General features: G+C 34.7%; 1 protein-coding gene across 2 annotated transcripts; it reads left to right on the top strand.

Annotated features, from left to right (window-relative positions):
* The first annotated feature begins 20 nt into the window (after positions 1–20).
* Positions 21–11,914, top strand: LOC136026355 (coenzyme Q-binding protein COQ10 homolog A, mitochondrial-like). Of its 2 annotated transcripts, none has more exons than XM_065702883.1 (3): positions 21–198; positions 5,253–5,348; positions 10,113–11,914. In XM_065702883.1, exons 1-3 carry the CDS (start codon positions 107–109, stop codon positions 10,564–10,566), a joined length of 642 nt encoding a protein of 213 aa, XP_065558955.1. In that variant the 5' UTR covers positions 21–106; the 3' UTR covers positions 10,567–11,914. The 2 variants fall into 2 exon arrangements, with proteins under 2 accessions (XP_065558955.1, XP_065558956.1); XM_065702884.1 differs by having other exon boundaries at positions 26–211.
* Positions 11,915–20,276: the final 8,362 nt, after the last annotated feature.

The following is a 20,276-nucleotide window of genomic DNA, read 5'->3' as shown; positions in this document are numbered from 1 at the left end:
TCAGTATTCGATTAATCATTTTCGTTTTATGTAATATATTGGAAGAACCAGAAGATTCACAAGTTGATTATGTTCTGCAATTATTACTATTGGTACCTCAAAAGTAATGAGTAATAAATGCTTAGCGATCCTTAGATCACCATGCTTAACTTCACTTAATGGAACTTATAGGTCAACATCGCAAAATTTACCGAAATTGTAAGTTTGAGGGGTGAGTTTACCAACTTGCTCAGTATAACCTAGGATAGAATAGGCTAGTAGCCTACAATTATTATTTATAGCTAAATTGAATGAGTAGCCTACATGAAAGGTTCTCTGTCTTGAATACGAATTGAAATAGATAGGCCATGTGAAACCAAGTGTAGCCTACAGATCCAAAGCCTAAATTTTGCCATGAAAAGGTATATTTCCCAAGCCCATCTCATCTCATTCCACATTTTCAAAGCCTAGGAGGTTGCATGAATGACAGGTCAACTCTAACCTATGAGCTATAGCCTAATATTAGAAAGAAATAGTTGTAAGGCCCAGGTCTATTAGGTAAGACATGGCTTAATTCCTCTTAAAAAAAAACAAAACAGCAGTGATGGAAAGTATTGACCCCTGGGTCATTTTATTTCAGCAATGTGCCCCCTCAGAACTAATCATCATAAAATTCTGAAAACTAGCCTAGCTGACTTCAAAAAATTTAAAAATCCTTATTTAGGCTATATCATTTTTTAAATTACTTTATTTTAATCTACCACTTGGTAAATTTGATGCAAACAGTATTACTGGCTTTCATATAAAGTGAATATACCACTTGATGCCTTTTTTAATGCTGTTTACAAATATAATAATTGCTTCTACTGCAAATTCAGGTTTAAGCACTTTTTGACCTCTTAAAAATGACCTATATATGGGGTCATTACAAATCTTTAATAGTTTAGAAACAAATTTGTGCTATATATTTGCACATCTGGGGAGGGGGTGGTGGTAAAGCATAGCATATGTTAAATATGTAAACTAACCATTGCTGTTTTTTTTATGTTTTACATATTTAATATACACTGCTTTACCCCCACCCCCCTGATATGCAAACATTTAGCCCAAATTTGTTTCTAAACTATTACAGATTTGTAATGACCCCGTATATAGGTCATTTTTAAGAGGTCAAAAAGTGCTTAAATCTGAATTTGCAGTAGAAGCAATTATTATATTTGTAAACAGTATTAAAATAGGCATCAAGTGGTATATTCACTTTATATGAAAGCCAGTAATACTGTTTGCACCAATTTTACCTACCACTCACACCCCCCAATCCCCTCCAGTATTGGTGTACAGATAGGCCTACTAAAAAGGAAACACTATAAAATTCTCAGAACAAATTTTTAAAAGTCCTAAAATTCTTAGGCTATTTTTGTCATTCCTAAAAGCAATTCACTTTACTTTAACTCCTCCCTACTAATGTGCAAATATATATCCAAGGTTGCAAATGCTCCTTGTACTTTGTCATGTATCACTCTTGTTCAAATAGATATGACACTAAAAAAGCAATGTTGTCAAAATTGAGCAATAGAAAATACATGTATATTGTGAAGCCAGTGCAAATTATCACCATCAAACCTTTGGATATAGAACTATGGCTCAAAAGATTGAGTACAAATAAGTCTGTAAGCCCAATCAGAGCTTGCCCTTCCCTTGACAAAACAGTTTCAAAAGTCTCTAGATACTAAACAAGTTCCTTAAGATTAGAAAAAATCTAATATTATGCCAGCAAAATTATAGCAATCCTATAACTGGCTTTTGCATAAAGTTAATATGCCACTCAATGCCTGTTTTTATGTTCTTTATGAATATAATAATCACTTCTACCTTAAATTGAGATTTAAGCACTTTTTTAGCTCTTAAAAATGACAAATTTTGAAAAAATTATGACAGTTAACATATCTGACTTCCCAATAAAGCAAACATACCACTGATTCCGTTTTTTATGTTCTTTATAAATATAATAATCACTTCTACTACAAATTCAAATTTAAGCACTTTTTAAGCTCTTAAAAATGACAAATTTTCAATTAAATTTTGAGTTATCTGTCATTTCTGACAAAATAATACTACCTTTTCTCTGTGCCGTTTTTAACAAAATAATACTAAATAAATATATTATAATAAGGTTAGGTTAGGCTAAAAAGTGCTTAAATTTAAGGTAGAAGTAATTATTATATTTGTAAATAGCATAAAAAAGGCATCAGGTGGTATATTCACTTTATACAAAAGCCAGTTATACAATTTGCTATAATTTTACCATTATGCCTATCCACAAGGGTGGAAGCAAGAATAATTTCACTGATTAGTATCACCAACAGTTAGTAAACTTTTTAAAAGAATTATGAAAACCAAAATTATGAAACATTTAATTGGTAACAAACTGCTCACAGACAGCCAACAAAGCTTCAGATCTGGATGCTCATTTGAGACAAATCTTCTAGATGCTTATGACTATGTCAATGAGTTGCTAGATTGTGACACTCCAGTTGACATGACCCTTTTAGATTTTGCCAAATTATTTGACAAAATCTGTCATCACCAGTTGAAGACAAAATTAACAGCTATCAGTTCTTCACTAAAAGAAAGTAGACAATTGAGTTATTTGGGGACAATGAGCAAGAATTCTTCTCAAAAGCTGCAGAAGTTGACAGTGGCATACATTAGGGAAAAATCTTGCCTCTGACATTATACAATATTTATTTTAATGATGCTCTATTAGTTGTAAAAAATAGGATGAATTTTTGCACAAATACCTCAAAGCTTATTGGCCTGTAGAGTCATCAATAACATGAGCTTCCATACAGGAAGACCTACATTGGCTTTCACTTTAGTCCCATAAGTGGAAGCCTGAATTTAACATTCAACAGTGCAAGTCAGTGCAGTGCACTTTGGGAGAAAGAACATAAGTGGCAGTATCATATGAGTGGAGGGGATGGGTTTGGATGATTGATTGACTCTTCAGATGCTGGGAGAAATTTGGGAATTGTTGTTAATCCTTAAAAGGAACCATAAATAACTGAATCTCTAAGACTTCCTGATGCTTTGCTAGATTTTTTTATCCTCTTCTGGGGTATTGTTCCTTAGTTGGCTCCCAATAAATGTGATTGATGAACATAGGGTTGAAATGGTTTGGGAAAGGGCTACAAAGATGGTCTGGAATGTGAAAGGCACTTGATACTCTTGGATAATTATCATGTTTTAAATTTCTTTCCATTTTATTGGCAGTGACTACAAGAATAATGAGGATTTATTTTTTTTTATTTTAGCCAAGTATTTTTCAGCTTAAGGCTCCTTTTCAAACATTATACAAAAAAAAAGAAAAGAAATCAACAAACAAATAGGGCAGCATTTATTACTGATAGAGTTTCTAAATCATGGAAAACCCTGCCTTCTTTGGTTGTTGAAGAAGTTAGTTTTCATTCATTGAAACAAATTTTATCAGGTACTCAAATTTTATTTAGAAATATTAGCTGTTTTATAGTGTTTGGTTAGTTTATGGACCATAAGCTGGGGTAAATTTATTTTTGTTATTATTATATATGTCTTTTGTGTTCACTCTTGTTTAAACTTGATCTTTTTGATCTTGTATTTCTTTTACCATAACATTTGCTAATTGGTTTTTGAGTGATGTGGAGTTAACTGTAGGCTTTATGCATAAATTAAAAAAAAATACTTGTGTAAATCACAGAAGTGTAACAACCTAAGCTGTAAACAATTTTTAGTAAGCATAGATGAAAATATTGGGTCCAAAATATTTCTTTTGTATTCTGTATTATTTTTATTGTATGGGGAAGATGTAATTAAGATAGGGCCAAACAAAAAGTAGAATATTCTGGAACAAGGCTGGAAAGGGTCATAAGAAGAGAGTTAGGGAAAATTCTGACGAATTTTAAATAGTAGGCTACACAGAAGAAGAGCAAGAATGTAGAACCATATTGCTCTCAAGTGGCTTGGGCTGTTAGTAGTAGTAATAAAAGTCACTCATGTTCTTTCTGAAGACAAAAAAAAAACTGTTAGTCAAACACTTACAGATACAACTAGGTCTGATCCTAAGGAGAGGGGATTAGAAGTTTTTCTTAAGAACAGGGTTTTAAGGCATAAAAATACGATTTTTAGGCCACTATTATTCTGAGAGGGACACTCCCTCCAACCCCAACCTCTTTTGGAAGTAGACCAATATTTCTCTTTGTATTTTCCAATATCTTTCATATTGTCCACTTATTTCTTTTGGGAAGTGCCTAGAAATTGAGCTTAAAGTCTTGTGTTAATGACATTCAATTTTTCAAAAATGAATCACTTAAATTGCTTAATTTCCTTATAAATACTTTTGTTTTACATATGAGAAGCACATGGGACATGCACTTAATCATTAGATAATCTGTAAATCCAAATAGAAAAGATAATTAGAATACTGTGTAGTAAATATCTTACAGTTCCTTATAAGATTAGTTTGACCTTTTATGATTGCAGCAATTAGTGGGAGGAGATTTGGTCTTTGTCACCAATAAGATTTCAATTCAAATGTATCCCTTGTTTGGGAGGGGCGACTGAAAAGTCCCTTCAGATGTAAATAAGCTCCTGTGTATTTAATGTTTCCGAGCTTAGGACCTGTGGTGCATCTCACCTTACCTCAGTTTCAAAGTATTTTGAAGCAACATAAACAAACCGTAAATTTGCACTGGCATTGCATAAGTATAGACATAAAAGTCATGACAAAGAAGGGAAAAACAGAATATTTGAAGGGACTTCCCTTATTTTTATTGTTGCTGTGTTTTTATTTTCAAGCTTATTTTTATTATTTTTGTGTTTTTAGTTTCAATTTTATTTTTATTATTGTGTTCTGGTTGTTGGAAAAATACAAGTCTATACTTGATACCTAGCTCATTTTGACCAAATTAGGATTGACGTTTCTTGATTTGCCTAGTCACATGTCTGTTTGTGGACTTTTGTCTTCTCTCATTTAAGCCTAGATCTATGAGAAATAACCGATTTATTTTAGTTTTAGATAGCCAAACTACCTAGCATGAGGGATTTACCTACTCCTGAGATTGAGACAAAGAAAACTCCCTAGAAAGATTGTGTACATTTTTTTTTTCTTTTTTTATTACCTTCATTGGGAATATCTACTGATATTCCCCTTTTAAGGATTCAGTCTTTGTATATCTATGGTAAATTGTCCAAAAAATCAGAAAACATTTGATTTTTGACCTCTCTTTGTATTTCAGGTCCATATATGTAGCCAGAAGATCGTTCTTGAATCTTACTAACCCATTCACAGAGATAAATAAGAAGAAAGAGTACTCAGAAAGACGCCTCTTAGGGTGAGTTGACAGTTCTCTTTAAGTATTGGAAACTGGTACTTAATATAGGGAGAGAGCATATTTTTTTTTTTTTTGAGTGGGGAATCAATCAATAATTGAAAAACTAGAATTTTTCAAGAACCATGAGATTTTCTTCTATTTATCAAGACAGCACCACAATAAATTTTTGAAATAAAATGTAGTTCTGTTTTACTTTTCCTTTTATTATGTACTGGAGAGATGGATTCTTTGCAATGATTATTAAGTAAATTACACTCATAAGAGTGTCAGTAACTCAATAATGTATAAAAATTTGTGTTTCCTATATCTTGTAAAGTGCTTTACCACATTGATCTCTTAAGCACAGATTTGAGACAGATTTTTTGGTTGAAACTACTAATTTCTTTGATAAGATCTGACTTGCTACAAAGCTTGGAAAGTTCAATTAGTTAACTTTTATTGAAGGGTTTTATCTGGCGGTGCATGCCACCTAATTTTTCCAGTCATAGAGCCTTGTAAGTGTTTTTAAATTGTAAGTGTTTTGGTATTTTATAGTTTGCTATTTTTATTGTTTAATAATGAACCTGGAGTTATTGACACACCCGAGTTATGCTTTATTGGTTCATCATGTTTAATTTTTATTTTAAAGTGGAGGTTGAGGTTCTTTCTGTGATCTTTCTGGATTTAAGCTTTAAAACCTTAAGTTCATAAGTATTAGAAAAAAAAAGTTTACATTGAAATTTTTATATGCAACTACTGGAAAATAAGATAGGATTAAAAAGGATTACGTTTAATTAATACTTGAAGTTATACACGTTAGAGTGTATCAGAAGTAGCCTCCCGTGGCACTTTCTAAGGTATTTTTTAGAGAGAATTGAGCACTTTTTTTCTTCTTTTTTGGGGAGAACTTTCACTTCTGAAACTTTATGTATATACTAGAAAATCGATTAGTTGTCGCATGAGTATGTCACCTTAGTTTCATGCAGATCAAATCCTTGGAGGGGGAAGAGGTGTTTCAGCCTTCAATTTTGGAAAATGGTTAGATTCCCTGGGTGATGAAATGGAATTCCGGTGAAATTAAAACAGGGTATCAACAGTTTAAAAAGGAGTGACAAAATTTTTAGTTAGAGGAAATAATCTTGAGACAACATTTCACATGGTTTCTGACAAGATAGGGACATGCCTGTATATGGAAACTAACGGGATTTTTCCCTTTAAAAATCTGCAAAATTGCTGGAAAATGTAATTTTCATTTAAATGCTGCTATAAAAACTTCTATTATCTCCTTAATCTTATATCAGGATTTTATATTCTGTTTGTGAATATTTTGGGGTTGTAGTGTTAGCGTAAGTGTAGTTGCAGTGTAATCATAGATGTAAAATACAAATTTATTCCCCCACTGATTTTTTTCGCAAGCAGCACGTATGCTTTATAGTTTTCATCAAACTTTTACTTCTATACAAGGTACAAAGATGGATGGAGTGGCAACTGCATTTGATTACTGCCACTCATGGGTACTTGTTTTTGATCAGTTTTTCACAGAACTGTTACACCAAATCATTTAAGCAGCAGTATCAGAACAAAAATCAGTGCAGTACTTTATGAGGACTTCGCTGCTCTTAAGTATTTTACAAACTTTTTAAGTTTAGAAAATATAGAGATAGCTTTTTCATTGGAACATTCCATAAGGTCAAGGACATCAACTTCTACTGTACCAAAGAACATTCACAGAAAACGGTCCTTTACCAATTAGTTCTACAGAGTAGACCTAGTCAATATCTAATTATCATAACCATACACATGTTAAACAAAATACAAGAACATTATTATATTTTAGTGGAAATTTAAAATAAAATTCCAGTTCATCTGTTTCATCAAGTCTCCCCCTGCGTTTGCCCAGACAACACAATGGACATTTCCTTAAAATCAAATTTAAAACCCGAAATGAGTGATTTATTCAGTATCAAGCTGCTGGCAAAGCAAGAAAGAAGATTATTTTGTGAATATGATCCCTAAAATCCCTATAATACCCTAAGACCCACGTTACTTTGGCTCATCATGCCTGGTTAGAAGATTTGAAAAAAAAAGAATTCTCAGTAAAAAATCCTTTGAAGCTGAAGGAAGTCTTATCTGGACTTGAGGTGTGAGTTTTAGAAGAGGAAGAAGTTTTGTTCTAATTGTCTTTTTTATTTTGGTGAACGAGATCCAGCGACCCCATCGAATCTTTTCATATTAGAACTTTGTCCTAGTGCGATTTTTCAACATAATTCCGAAAATGACTTAAGACTAGCTACTGTTGTAAGAATTTTTCCGTTAAATTGTGTAGCTTGTTTGTCAGAATTGCGCAAATAAGCGCATTTTTGTGACCAACCTAAAAAGGTTTCGATTTTTCCAAAAAAATTTTGATTTTCGGGAATTCATTAAACCAATTTTCTTTTGAAAAAATCGGAAAATCATGTAGAATTCTCTGGCAATTCAGGGATAATGACAACAGTTTGGGGAGAGGGAGGATCTGATCTAATTTTTATATTTCATCCTATCAAACCTGATGCAAGATTCTCCATAATGATATCATGTTTTTCTTGTTGAGATTAAAACCATAAGAAAATGACAAATCTATAATAAAACGCGGGTTAAATCCAGGAGGAAATCGTCGATATCATGTGTCTCCTCAGCGTCTCTACTGCTTGTGGTGCTAACGATATAAGGTTTTTATTGCACTTGGTATTTACCAAGTAACATATAGCAATCGCAAATTCTGTTGGTCTGTCTGTCCTGGTTTCGCTAGTTTAGACACTTCCAGATAAGCTAGGACGATGAAATTTGGCAGGCGTATCAGGGACCAGACCACATTAAATTAGAAATAGGCGTTTCCCTGATCCGACCATCTGGGGGTGGGGGGTGGGGGGACGGCTAATTGGAAAAATAGAAAAAATGAGATATTTTTAACTTACGAAGGAGTGATCGGCTCTTAGTGAAATTTCATATTTAGAAGGACCTCGTGACTCAGATTTCTTATTTTAAATCTACCGGACACAGTTTCATTGGAGGGAGTTGGGGGGAGGGGGAACCGGAAATCTTGGAAAATACTTAGAGTAGAGAGATCAGGATGAAACTTGGGGGGAAGAATAAGCGCAAGTCCAAGACACGTGACCGACGCAATTTTGACCGACGTGACCGACCGGATTTTGGAGGAGTTGGGGGGGGGGAGATTTGAAAAAATCAGAAAAAATGAGGTATTTGTAACTTACGAACGGGTCTCAGATGCTCAATTTTCAATTCGAACTGGATCCGGGGACAGAGGGTTGGAGGGGGAACAGAAATCTTGGAAACCGGAAATCTCGGAGAACGCTTAGAGTGGAGAGATGGGGATGAAACCTAATGGCAAGAATAAGCACAAGTTCTAGATACATGATTGACATAATTGGAACAGATCCGGTCTCTTTGGGGGAGCTGGGGGCGATTTCCAATGCTTTGGCGAGTTAGGTGCTTCTGGACGTGCTAGGACAATGAAAATTAGTAGGCGTGTCAGAGACCTGCACAAATTGACTCGATAACAGTCGTTTTTCCGATTGGACCATCTTGGGGGGGGGGCAGGAGAAAAAATGAGGTATTTTTAACTTACAAATGGGTGATTGGATCTTAATGAAATTTGATATTTAGAAAGACCTCGTGTCCCAGAGCTCTTATTTTGAATCCAGACTGTATCCAGTGATATTGGGGGAGTTGGAAGGGGAAACGGGAAATCTTGGAAAACGCTTAGAGTGGAGAGATCGGGATGAAACTTGGCGGGAAGAATAAGCACAAGTCCTAGATACATGACTGACACAACCAGACTGAATCCGCTCTCTTTGGGGGAGTTGGAGGGGGTGTTAATTCGGGGAAATAAGAAAAATTGAGGTATTTTTAACTTGAGAACGGGTGACCAGATCTTAATGAAATTTGATATTTAGAAGGAACTCATATTTTAGAGCTTTTATTTTAAATTCCGACCGGATCAGGTGACATTGGGGGGGAGTTGAAGGAGGAAACCGGAAATCTTGGAAAATGCTTAGAGTGGAGAGATCGGGATGAAACTTGGTGGGTAGAATAAGCAAGTGTCGTAGATAACGTGATTGAGTTAACTGGACTGGATCCGCTCTCTTTGGGGGAGTTAGGGGGGTCCAGTGCTTTGGCAAGTTTGGTGCTTCTGGACGTGCTAGGACGATGAAAATTGGTAGGGGTGCCAGGGACCTGGACAAATTGACTTAATATTGTCGTTTTTCCCGATTCCACCATCTTGGGGGCTGAAGGGAGAGCAAAAATTAGAAAAAATGAGGTATTTTCAGCTTACGAGTGGGTGATCGGATCTTAATGAATTTGATATTTAGAAGGACCTCGTGTTTCAGAGCTCTTATGTTAAATCCCGACCGGCATTAAGCCTCTGATTTTTCCTTTTAAATCAGTCTATTGATTCTTAGAATTTTTGCTAGAGCTCATGCCATATGAGCTCCTGGCTCTTCCGATCTCGTCACAAATGCCATATGAGCTCTTAGCTCTTGTTCATTTTGCAGTTTGAATGGACTGCAATTTACTCTGGAAGAATTAGTTTTGTTTCTTGACTGGATTTATGAACATAATAAAACAATACATACACATATTCTCGTACTGTCTGGGATTTCAGTTTTGTTGTTGCTTAGATTAAATTTTTAAACTCAAGTTTTGTCAGTTCAGGGTAATTTTGTCAAGTAGATAATATGGTTTTTGCAGAGCGCTGTCCAAATATTAATGTTCTTTTTTTTGTAGGTACACAATGCAAGAGATGTATAATGTTGTCTCTGAAGTAGAACTGTACAAAAATTTCGTGCCTTGGTGTAAGGATTCCAGGGTGATTTTCAGAAAAAAAGATTTTCTTCGAGCCGACTTAGTTATTGGCTTTCCGCCAATTACTGAAAGATATACATCCAGTGTCACATTGGTAGAACCCAATTTAGTAAAAGCAATATCAACAGAAGGGCGATTGTTTAATCATTTAGAAAATGTATGGAAATTTAGTCCTGGTCTTCCTGAGAATCCAAGGACATGTACTTTAGATTTTTCAGTTTCTTTTGAATTCAGATCGGTTTTACACTCTCAATTAGCTCAAGTATTTTTTGACGAAGTTGTCCGTCAAATGGTAAATGCGTATATGAAAGAAGCAAAAGCGAGATATGGGCCTTCGTCAATCAAACATCAAAGACCCATCATCTCAACATCTTGACTGGAACTAATACTAGGAGCCAATTTTCTTTTAATTTAGGGGTTGACACCTTATTCTTCCTTCGACTTAATAATTACATAGTAGGAATTTCATTTTTAGGTACATATAACTTCTTAGTTTAGAACATATTTTGGATTGATCGAATGAGAAGTTGCAGGTAGACAGACTGTAAAGTGATGATTCTTATTCAGAATATCTTTAAAGTAACTATACATAACTGACTTACTTTTATTTTATTGTTTCTGTGATTTCAAATAACCGAAGTGTTAATTTTTTCTATTTAAATTTTTCTGGGTGTGGGGGTAAAACCTGGGATCCCTATCCCTCTGAATATGGTCTTGGAAAGGAAACATTTCCTCAGAATATATTAACATAAAATACATTTAATAGTTTTATAAAGAGCTCTCAGAGGGAAGACTAGCAGGACACTCAAGGTTAGACTGGATCGAGAACAGAGTAATAGCCTTAAATCTTTATGAATTTGTGCAGAAAAGGCCATAGCAAAATTGAGTGAGGTAATATATTGCTTACCATTGCATTGACACTAGACAGCTTAACACTGTGATGCGTTTAAGTTACTAATTGTAGTAGTCATGGATAAAAATGGTCAAACTTTAGAGCTGTATCAGTCATTTTTCCAGAGGAGTAGATCTCAATTTGAAAAATGTTCATTTTGAGGCCAATATTTTCTAACTCTCCCAAGCCTTTATGAATTCTTGCTATTGGTTTGTCTAAAAGATGGAAAAGAATCACTTGTAGTTTGCGATTTAGATATTGTCACTTTTGAGTCTGGTACACTGCTATTACAGTTTTTTCCTTGAATTATTACTGTTTTAAAACATACTCACTGTAAAAAAAAAAAAATACTACCATATTCAATATTGCTTATTAAATTTAATTTTTTTTCGAAATATGCTGAATAATTACATACTGGTCATTATATAATATTAAAAACAGCACTCGGAAATTTACTCATATACATGTGCATATCTGTTTGGGATGCGTTATTCAGACGTTATTTAGAAGGATAACATACCTAAAGCTTGCATTGTCATTAGATGCTAAAATTTTATTTTATCTATTGTATCAAACCCCTAGACTTTAAAAAATTATATATAAATTATATATTTTTAAAACTACATCTATTTGAAATTACACATATTTTAAATATATATATATAAAATACAGAAATGCCTCTGCATTGGCTAGTATTGTTCTGGCATTGCCTGACTGGTGATTAATATGATTCAACTATTGGTAGGATCATTTGTGGTGCATTATTATTTGTAAATCGTTGACTATATTGGGTTGCATGTATAGTTTTGAATTAAAGTACCTGTTAAGCATACTATGTATCTATATCAGCATATTAAGTAAACTTGAGGTCTCGTTTAAATGTTTAGCAAGACTTTGCGTTATTTCTTGGTGCATATGCACAAACGATGTGCTACCCTTTCTCAAGAAGAATGATTAGTTTCATTGCAAATGTTCCGCACATTGGAAGCGTGGATGCTTAAAGAAGAAGTTAACATATTACTTCAGCATAAAACACTTCAAAGAATGTATAATGAGTATTTTATTTTTGCATTTCCTTCATATGCACTTCCTGGCAAAAGCCATGAACTGGAGATCAGCACCGCCGTAGGGACTAAAGTCCAGTGCAGTACTCTTAACAATTTTTACTTTTACCCATATTTATAAAATGTGGTTGTTTTCAGCTTGAAAACACTATGTATATGTGGGGCCACGAAATGTCAATTTTGGTAAAATGCAAGTACAAGGTCTTCATAAAAAGAATCCTACAAAAAAACAAAAAAAAATGTTGGACGCTGGCTTCGTTTTGGACTATTCAATAATAACTGTTGAGACTCATTGTATGACTTTCATTACAGCAAGCTGTAACGTCCTCATCTTTCTATCAAAGTGTACTAGCAGAGCCTGTGTTTTGTACTGGCTACTTGCATAATTTGGAGCCGAGAAACTAAAATTATTGTGTGGTTTCCAGGCATATTTTTGTATTAAAAAAAAATTATGACCTGATGACATGTAAGGTTGAGTATAACTAGGAAGTTGAAGTGTTGGGAGACTACACCAATTGGGCTTAATCCTTGAAATGGCACTAGTACTTTAAATTTGAGGCCAGTGAGCCCTCTCCCAAGCTTCTACAACCGTCTGTTCTATATAATGAGGGCAGAAAAAAATTTTTCACATTCGCCATTCATTATTACATCACCGCTACTGCGTTGCCTGCTATTTGTCAGGGACCCAAACTTGACGAATTTTTGTTGTTCTAATTTTGAACAAGGATGGCTCCAGGACGGCAGGAATGATGAATATTGCTTTATCTCCCGAGCAGTAAGAAAAGAGTTAATTTCCAATATACGACCTTTATCGGTAAGAATAGTAAGGATATAAATTAAATGATCAACATCGTTATTTTCTGCAAAAAATGTGAAAAGATTACAAAGAAACTTCAATGTATCAGGAACCTCATTTAACTTTTCGATCCCAGAAACAGTCGGGATATATGGTTTAGGGAAGAAGGAGGGAGGTAGAAATTGATATCTAAAAATGAAATGATTACAAAGAAAATTAAGCCAACCCGAAGTTAAGGGGGCAGAGGGCAAGGTTGTCACATGGGGGGACTCCCCCCCCCAATATTTGTGGTCACTCGGTCAAAGAATAAGTCGGTAAAATTTTAGCGCTTCGTGCCACGATTTTTCCGACGCCACTAAAGTTCTTTGTTTAGTTCGATAAATACCACGAACAAACTGACTTGTCATCTATAGATACTTTGAACTTGAATAGGTAAACGCAAGAGTTTTACCGACTCCTGCCGTGATTTTACAGATGGAGCCACAACTTTCCATTTGGTTAAATAAACAACATTAAAATAGTGACATGATATGTACCAAAATCTAATCTCGGTTGGTAAGTGCAGCGGTTCTACTGATTCGTGCAGTGATTTTACGTATTGGAGTCGAAATAGACATTATGCCAATTATAAAAAAAACAAAAACAGTCGGTAAAATCTCTCAAACATTTTGGCTAGTAACGCCACTGACAAGAGGGGTATGTCACTTATCTCGATAAGGCTTTTCCATTTTTTTTTAGCGATGTCACAAAATATATCAATTATGATATATACAAAGCTTGAACAAGACCAAAGTGGAGAAACAAGAGAAAAACGCTCACTGAAACAACTACAAACTGGAAGAATGACTATTCACATTTTTATCAGAAACCTCATTTTACTTTTTCATCCCAGAAACACTCGAGTTTAGATTGAGCCCTGGCAAAATGTTTGCCAATGAAAAGCAAGTTGGAGACCTGTGCTATAGCCGTACATAATAAAGAATGAATCCAAGGGAATTAAGCAGCAGAGTTGTTCAAATTGCTTAAAAAACTGCTTTGAAAGCTATAGGACTTTTGATGTACGATATGGATTGATATTATATGTAAATAGCAAAATTAATATGGCATTCAGTTGGAGAGCATCAGTTTATCCAGTATGCAATGAATCAAGAAATATAGTCTTGACGGCAACTTCTATCAAGGTTTTAGGCTGGACTTATGAATTAAGCTACCAAAGGAATCTAGGATTTAAGTTACAGCCCAGGTATGACATGTCGTAATCACTAAACAAGGCAACCTGGATATAGAAATCTCCATATCAACTGGCGTTTTTTCTTCTCATTCTATCTGATTAAAAAGTTCTGGCAAATATTAAACAGAAAGTTCAAGTCAATTTCTAAGAAAGACCAACCCAACCTGACAAGCTGGATCCTCTGAGTGTTTTATGATTTAGCTAAATATCCCCTTCAACATTCCTTGAAAATTTCAGCTTAGTATCCCTAGAAAAATCGTTTTTAGATTCTCGTCTATATGCGGCCCCCGCTAAAAGTACCCTAGAGACTTCATCATCAAGTGAAACCCTGTATCTTTCTGGGGGTGAAATAGACATTTTTGACACGAACAAAGGGTGGGGGGATCTTCCCATCAAACTCAAAAATAAGACGATTTCCGGTACGAACCGTAGAGGGAGAAAAGAATAGACAGCAGACTCAAAAGGAATTATTCCCAGATAAAGAAACAGAAATGGGAGTACAAAGAATACAATCGAGAAGGAGCACACCCGGTAATATGAGAGAACACGAAATAGAAACAGAGGCAGTAACATACGAAGAAAAAATATTATATGAAACGAGGAAAACAAAACCAACTCACCCCTCAGATGCCAAAATATGTAGGGGAGTTGCGGGTAAGAGAAAATACAGAACAAACAGACCCAGAAAATGAATTAAGAGGATATAGTAATAGGAAGAACCCAAGTAGACCGAGTAACAGGAGTAGTAGGAGCTCAGTGTCCAGCAGTAGATTTGATCAACAGTAGATCTACAGTAGATTTAATGCATGCAATAAACCTTCAACCAATGAAAGAAAATGAGGATGTACATTTATACCTATACAATTTTGAAAAACAAACAAACAACGGAATTAAACGGATGGCCGAGAGAAAACTTGGCTACAACAAATGGGCTCTCCCTTAACTACAAAGCCCAAGCTGATTTTAAGGAGTACCAATGCACTACTCAAAAGTCTTTGAAAGATTAAAGCAAGCCATTTTTGAAAAGTTTAAAATCCCCTGAGCACTTTCAAAGAAGGTTTAGAAGCGAAAGAAAGCGAGACAATGAAAGATACAAAGAATACGGGTACAAATTAAAAGATAAGTGTTTAAAATGGCTGGCTAGAAAATTATGGAATGTTAGAAAACCCGGATGAGATAAAAAAAAAGATTACGGAAGTAATAGAAAAAGTAATGGAACAATTTTTAGAAAATACCCACAAAGAATTGAAAATATATTTGAAAGAAAAGAACCCGAAAACAAGAGAAGAAATGGCGGAATTCACAAACAGATGGACCGAAATAACAGAGGAAGTTGCGGACACAGAGATATTTCAACATATAGAGTATAATAAAAAATAGGCACTACAACGCAGAGCAAAAAAAAACATTTCCAGCACAAGCAAAGAGAAGTGACTTGCTATAACCGTGGTACTACAGGGCATTTTGCAAGAAACTACCCCAGTAAAGATGAGCAAAAACGACAGCCTGGGGAATGGCCCATAATAATGAAAAAAAAAAATTACGCGTTTGCAGAGTCGCATAAAATATACAGAAAATTGAACGAGGATTTAGTTGAAATGGAAATTGATTCCTGCTAGAGACTAAACTTATGTGCAAACTGAGCTAATTAATAGAACGGAGAGAAGCTATAAAAATAATATTACAGCTTTATGCCATTATGGAGATAAGCACCCATGCCCATCTGCTTGGGTGAAGATAGAAATAGGCAAAGAAGGACGGCACAGTACAGAGAAAAACGATAAAAGTATGCTTAGTACCTACTTTTGCAGCGGATGTTTTAGTAGGAGGAGATTTTGGGATTATTGGAAATATCCTATCCTTAAAAGCGACTTCTTTAACGGCAGGAGATGCGGAAGTGGTTAGGCCACGTAATATTGAAAATAAAATGCGCGAAATTGATTTTTAGGAAAATTTTCAGAAAACAGAAAATTTCAAAACACGTAACGAATAAAAGACGTCGACAAGTATATACCAAAAAAGAGCACTACTTGTACCCGAGAAAATTGAGAATACATTCATGGTACGTGCTTTTCCTTGCAAGTTCGAGAAATTGTAGTACAATATGAAAAACCAAACATCAGAATTCAATTCCGATTTGATGACGAATTATTTGTTTCTGCGGTGAAAGTAAAGAAAACTAGAAGAGAGAAAAAACATACAAAGCGAAACTACAATTTAAGAATTCAATTTTCATTTAGTCACGTGTTAATTCCTGCTATGATAAAAGAAAAGAAAAATAAAAAGAAGGAAAGAAATATTAAACGGAACTACAATAAAGAAAGGTAGTCAAAGATGATGAACAGTGGATTCCAATTCAGATTTAATGATGAGACCCAATGGTAAAATTACGAAACTATAGTTTTACGAAAAAGCTTAGGAGGGAGGAGAAGTCCATGACCTACCAAGGAAAATTTATCATAAAATAGAATTGAATGGACTGCAACGGGTTACGGAAAGATTGGGCGATATTGAATTCGGGTTTAGATTGGACTTGGGAAGGAATCTCAGATTAGTCCTATCAACTAAGAGAGATTTAGTCTCTTTTGGAGGGAGGATCGCCTTTGAGGAGCCATGAATGATGGACGGTTCGCTCAGCGGACAACTGGTTGGTCAGTTGTGACCTTGTTACCGAGATTTTGCTTCTTTAATCTGGAGTCCTTGGGGGATACTCTCTCCCAGTCACTTCATATTTCACCCAAACCTTTGTCCAGTAACCCTATTCACGGTTTTAACTCTTCATGGGAATCGAAAATCATTTCCTGCAAACCTTATTCATTGAGCCATGTATCCAAATTTCATCTTCAGTTAGTATTAATAAAAAAAAACAAGAGTTTTCTGAGGGAAGTAAAGAGCGAAGTTGAAACTTAAAACGAACAAAAATTATTACTTCCCAGCCTATAAATATATATCAATAAAACTAGTACAAATAAACCAGCTAATTATGTTTCCCTATCTATCTGAGACAATAGAAAACTAGCACTTTACTGAAAACACAAAAGTCAAGAATAAGAAACAGGGAATATTGATTTGGGAGTCAAAAGTGCGTATGTTGCCTGACAACAGTAAACTAATCTTTAGACCTTTTCATATTCTTACACCAGTTGTGACATTAGTAACTTTCAATATACAGAAATATTAGATTGATATATAAGGTAGTATTTTGGTCTCGCCAGCTATAATACTAATAGTGAGTAATATACAATCTATGAAATCCCATTATTTCTCTCTATACAATTGTGAATTTCCAGCTATGATACAAATTCTAAAGCTATTTCTATAGTCCTAATACTATCAAGATGGCTTTACTTCGAACTTGTCTACAAACTAATCATGATATGTCCTTTTCAGAGCCAAAACGAGAGCCAGTCATTGAACTGAACCTTTGTGCAGAAGTGATACCAAATTAAACGAAAAAAATAAAAATAAAGCAACAATCCTAAAATACTTTATTTTTATTCTGTAAAAAGTGTCCTTAATTGGTTTACTTTTACTGTACCAAAACCCCTATATTATTTTGTGTTTTCAGTAAAGCGCTAGTTCTCTATAAACCTAGAAACATAAGGAAACATAATTAGTTGGTTTATTTGCAGTAGTTTTATTGATACATATTAGATAGGCTGTAAAGTAATGATTTTGTCCGTTTTAAGTTTCAACTTCGCTCTTTACTTTCCTCCGAAAACTTTGTTTTTTTAAATTAATCTTTGTTCGTTTTTGATTAAAATTTAATGAAGATACGCCGCCATAATCTTTTTATTTATATGGAATAATTTCTGTTCCTTCTAATTTTAATGTCACTCCGTAATTTTAGTTGAAAACTTATTTTTTAATATAATTTCTAATCATCACCGATCTACGGGAGATAAGATACCTCTAGAAAATACTGCAGACAACCTTGACAGCTACAAAAAACTTTCAGTTTATAATATAAAGCTCATTATCCATACTTTAACAAACAATACATATTTTTCAGGAATGTTTGTTTTTCGATGAACACAAGGCTGTTTTTACTCGGCCGACTTCGCCTGAAAAAGCCCTAATAAAGACAGGGCTTTATAAGTCGCCTACTGACTAGCAGAAGCTAGAAGGCTACTGTAACAAAAGAGGACTGTTTAAGGGCTTATTCAAAAGCTTATTTTTATACCTAATCGCTTTTTATAAATTTGACTTGATAGGACATTCCCATAAAGTGCACTTTCAGCTGTTTACTCTATTTTTATAAATGAAAAGGTGCCTTTTCGAATAAAATGGCCAAAAAAAGGTGTTTTTCAAAACCTAGGTACGGGCAAAAAACTAAGGGGGAAAGGATGTCTCTTCCCCCCAATTACCGCCGTTGGAACTAGTAAACAGGCTTCATCGCAGAGTGAAGTTTGAAGGTTTAATTCAAAACTGTTGATCATTCAAGCTTAATTTTTGGTAGAATTTTTAGTGGAAAAGTTTTTAGTTTTAGTTAATTTTTTCGCATTAATCTTTTACTTTTAAGATGAGTAGGCGATTTATGAAACTTACTAAGAGGGTTTGGAGGAGGAGTGTGCATGAGGGGTTATTATAAATCTGCAGTTAAGGGCATTGGACCATAATTATTTCAATGGTACCGTTTTATGCTTCCAAACTCTTCCACTTAAGAAGCGGCACCAGAAGTACCATGATAAAAGCACGTAAATATGAGTAATTGGTTTAAAATGAGCCTTCCAGGGATATGCTTTAAAAAAATGAGTGCATCACATTTGCAAAAATAGTGAATTATCTTAAAAGTAATCATAAAAAGGGACAGACCATGATTAAGAAAAAAAATCCAAGCAGGAATCGAACGCACGATAGTCTTACTTCAAGTCCAGCGCTGTGGTAACAAAACCACGCCTCCAATAATTTGATTTAATATATTGGTGTTCGTATGACTTTGATTGCGTAGCTTGTTAAGGGGGCCTGGAAGAGGAACATTCGGGAGGTGTTCTTGCAAACATCCAGTTAAGGGTTTTGGACCATAATTATTACAATGATATTGTTTTACACTTCCAAGATTTTCAACTTAAGAACTGGCACAAAAAGTGTTGTTTTCAGTATTATATCTCACTTCCGAATGGTGGAATTGATAAAAAGCACGTATATATATGCAAAGTTTTCAAATCCGCCCATTAAACATCACTTAAAAAATTTTTGGTAGCCCATTAGCCCCAGGTTTTCCACTTGAGACATGGCACCAAAAGTGCCGTTTTTAATGTCATTTGAAACTTGCAGATGGTGGAATTTATAGGAAGAACGTAGATATGAACAATATTTTTTTTATATGAGCTATCAAAAGTCTATCTACGATGTTCTGGTAGCCAACTAGCCCCTACCCTTTGAGAAATGGCATAAAAAGTGCCATTTTTCGTGCCATATGGCACCTGCAGATGGCGAAATTTATATAAACCAATTACATATGAGAAAAACCTTTTGTATAAGAGCTCTTAAGCATCAATCTATGACGTTCTAGGAACCCGCTAGGCCTAGAAAAAAGAAGAAGAAAAAGGACCATTTTAACGTTTTTCAACTTTTAGTTATTATGTTCTGTGGTTCGCTCTCTACTAGGTTGCAGCCAATGCTTCAACCATGACAAAGAGTTCGTTGCAAATTCTCCCAAGTAACTAACTAACATCGACATCTGTGAAATCTAATTGATGGTAGAATTTGTAAAACCAGTCTAAATATAAGCAATAGCTTTTGACTGAGCCATTAAACATCTGTCTACTATAGTGTGGTAGCCTGCTAACGTTGCAGTAGCTTACTGGTGAGCAGACGATTTTTGAAACTTACTATGGGTGCTGGGAGGGAGAGTGTACGGGAAGGGTTCTTGTAAACATCTAGTTAAGGGTTCTGGAACAGAACTATTACAACAATATTTGTTTTGTACTTCAGAGCCTTTCCACTTAAGAAGTAGCCCCAAAACTCATGTTTTCAGTGCTGTATCGCACTTACGAAGGGTAGAATTGATAAAAGGCACGTAAATGTGAACAATAGCTTTCAAATGAGCCATTAAGCACAACTTTTGAGAATTCTGCTAGCCCAATAGCCCAGCTTTTCC

Source organism: Artemia franciscana, chromosome 4 (genome assembly GCF_032884065.1).
Source record: "Artemia franciscana chromosome 4, ASM3288406v1, whole genome shotgun sequence".
Taxonomy (NCBI): Eukaryota; Metazoa; Arthropoda; class Branchiopoda; order Anostraca; family Artemiidae; genus Artemia; species Artemia franciscana.
Note: the sequence above shows the minus strand (reverse complement) of the source record. Positions and strands in the feature narration are given on the sequence as shown.

Coding starts and splice junctions, on each gene's coding strand:
- LOC136026355 (XM_065702883.1), top strand. CDS start 107: ATGAGTAATAAATGCTTAGCGATCCTTAGATCACCATGCTTAACTTCA. Junction 199..5,252: donor TCGCAAAATTTACCGAAATT/GTAAGTTTGAGG, acceptor TTTGTATTTCAG/GTCCATATATGTAGCCAGAA. Junction 5,349..10,112: donor TCAGAAAGACGCCTCTTAGG/GTGAGTTGACAG, acceptor TTTTTTTTGTAG/GTACACAATGCAAGAGATGT.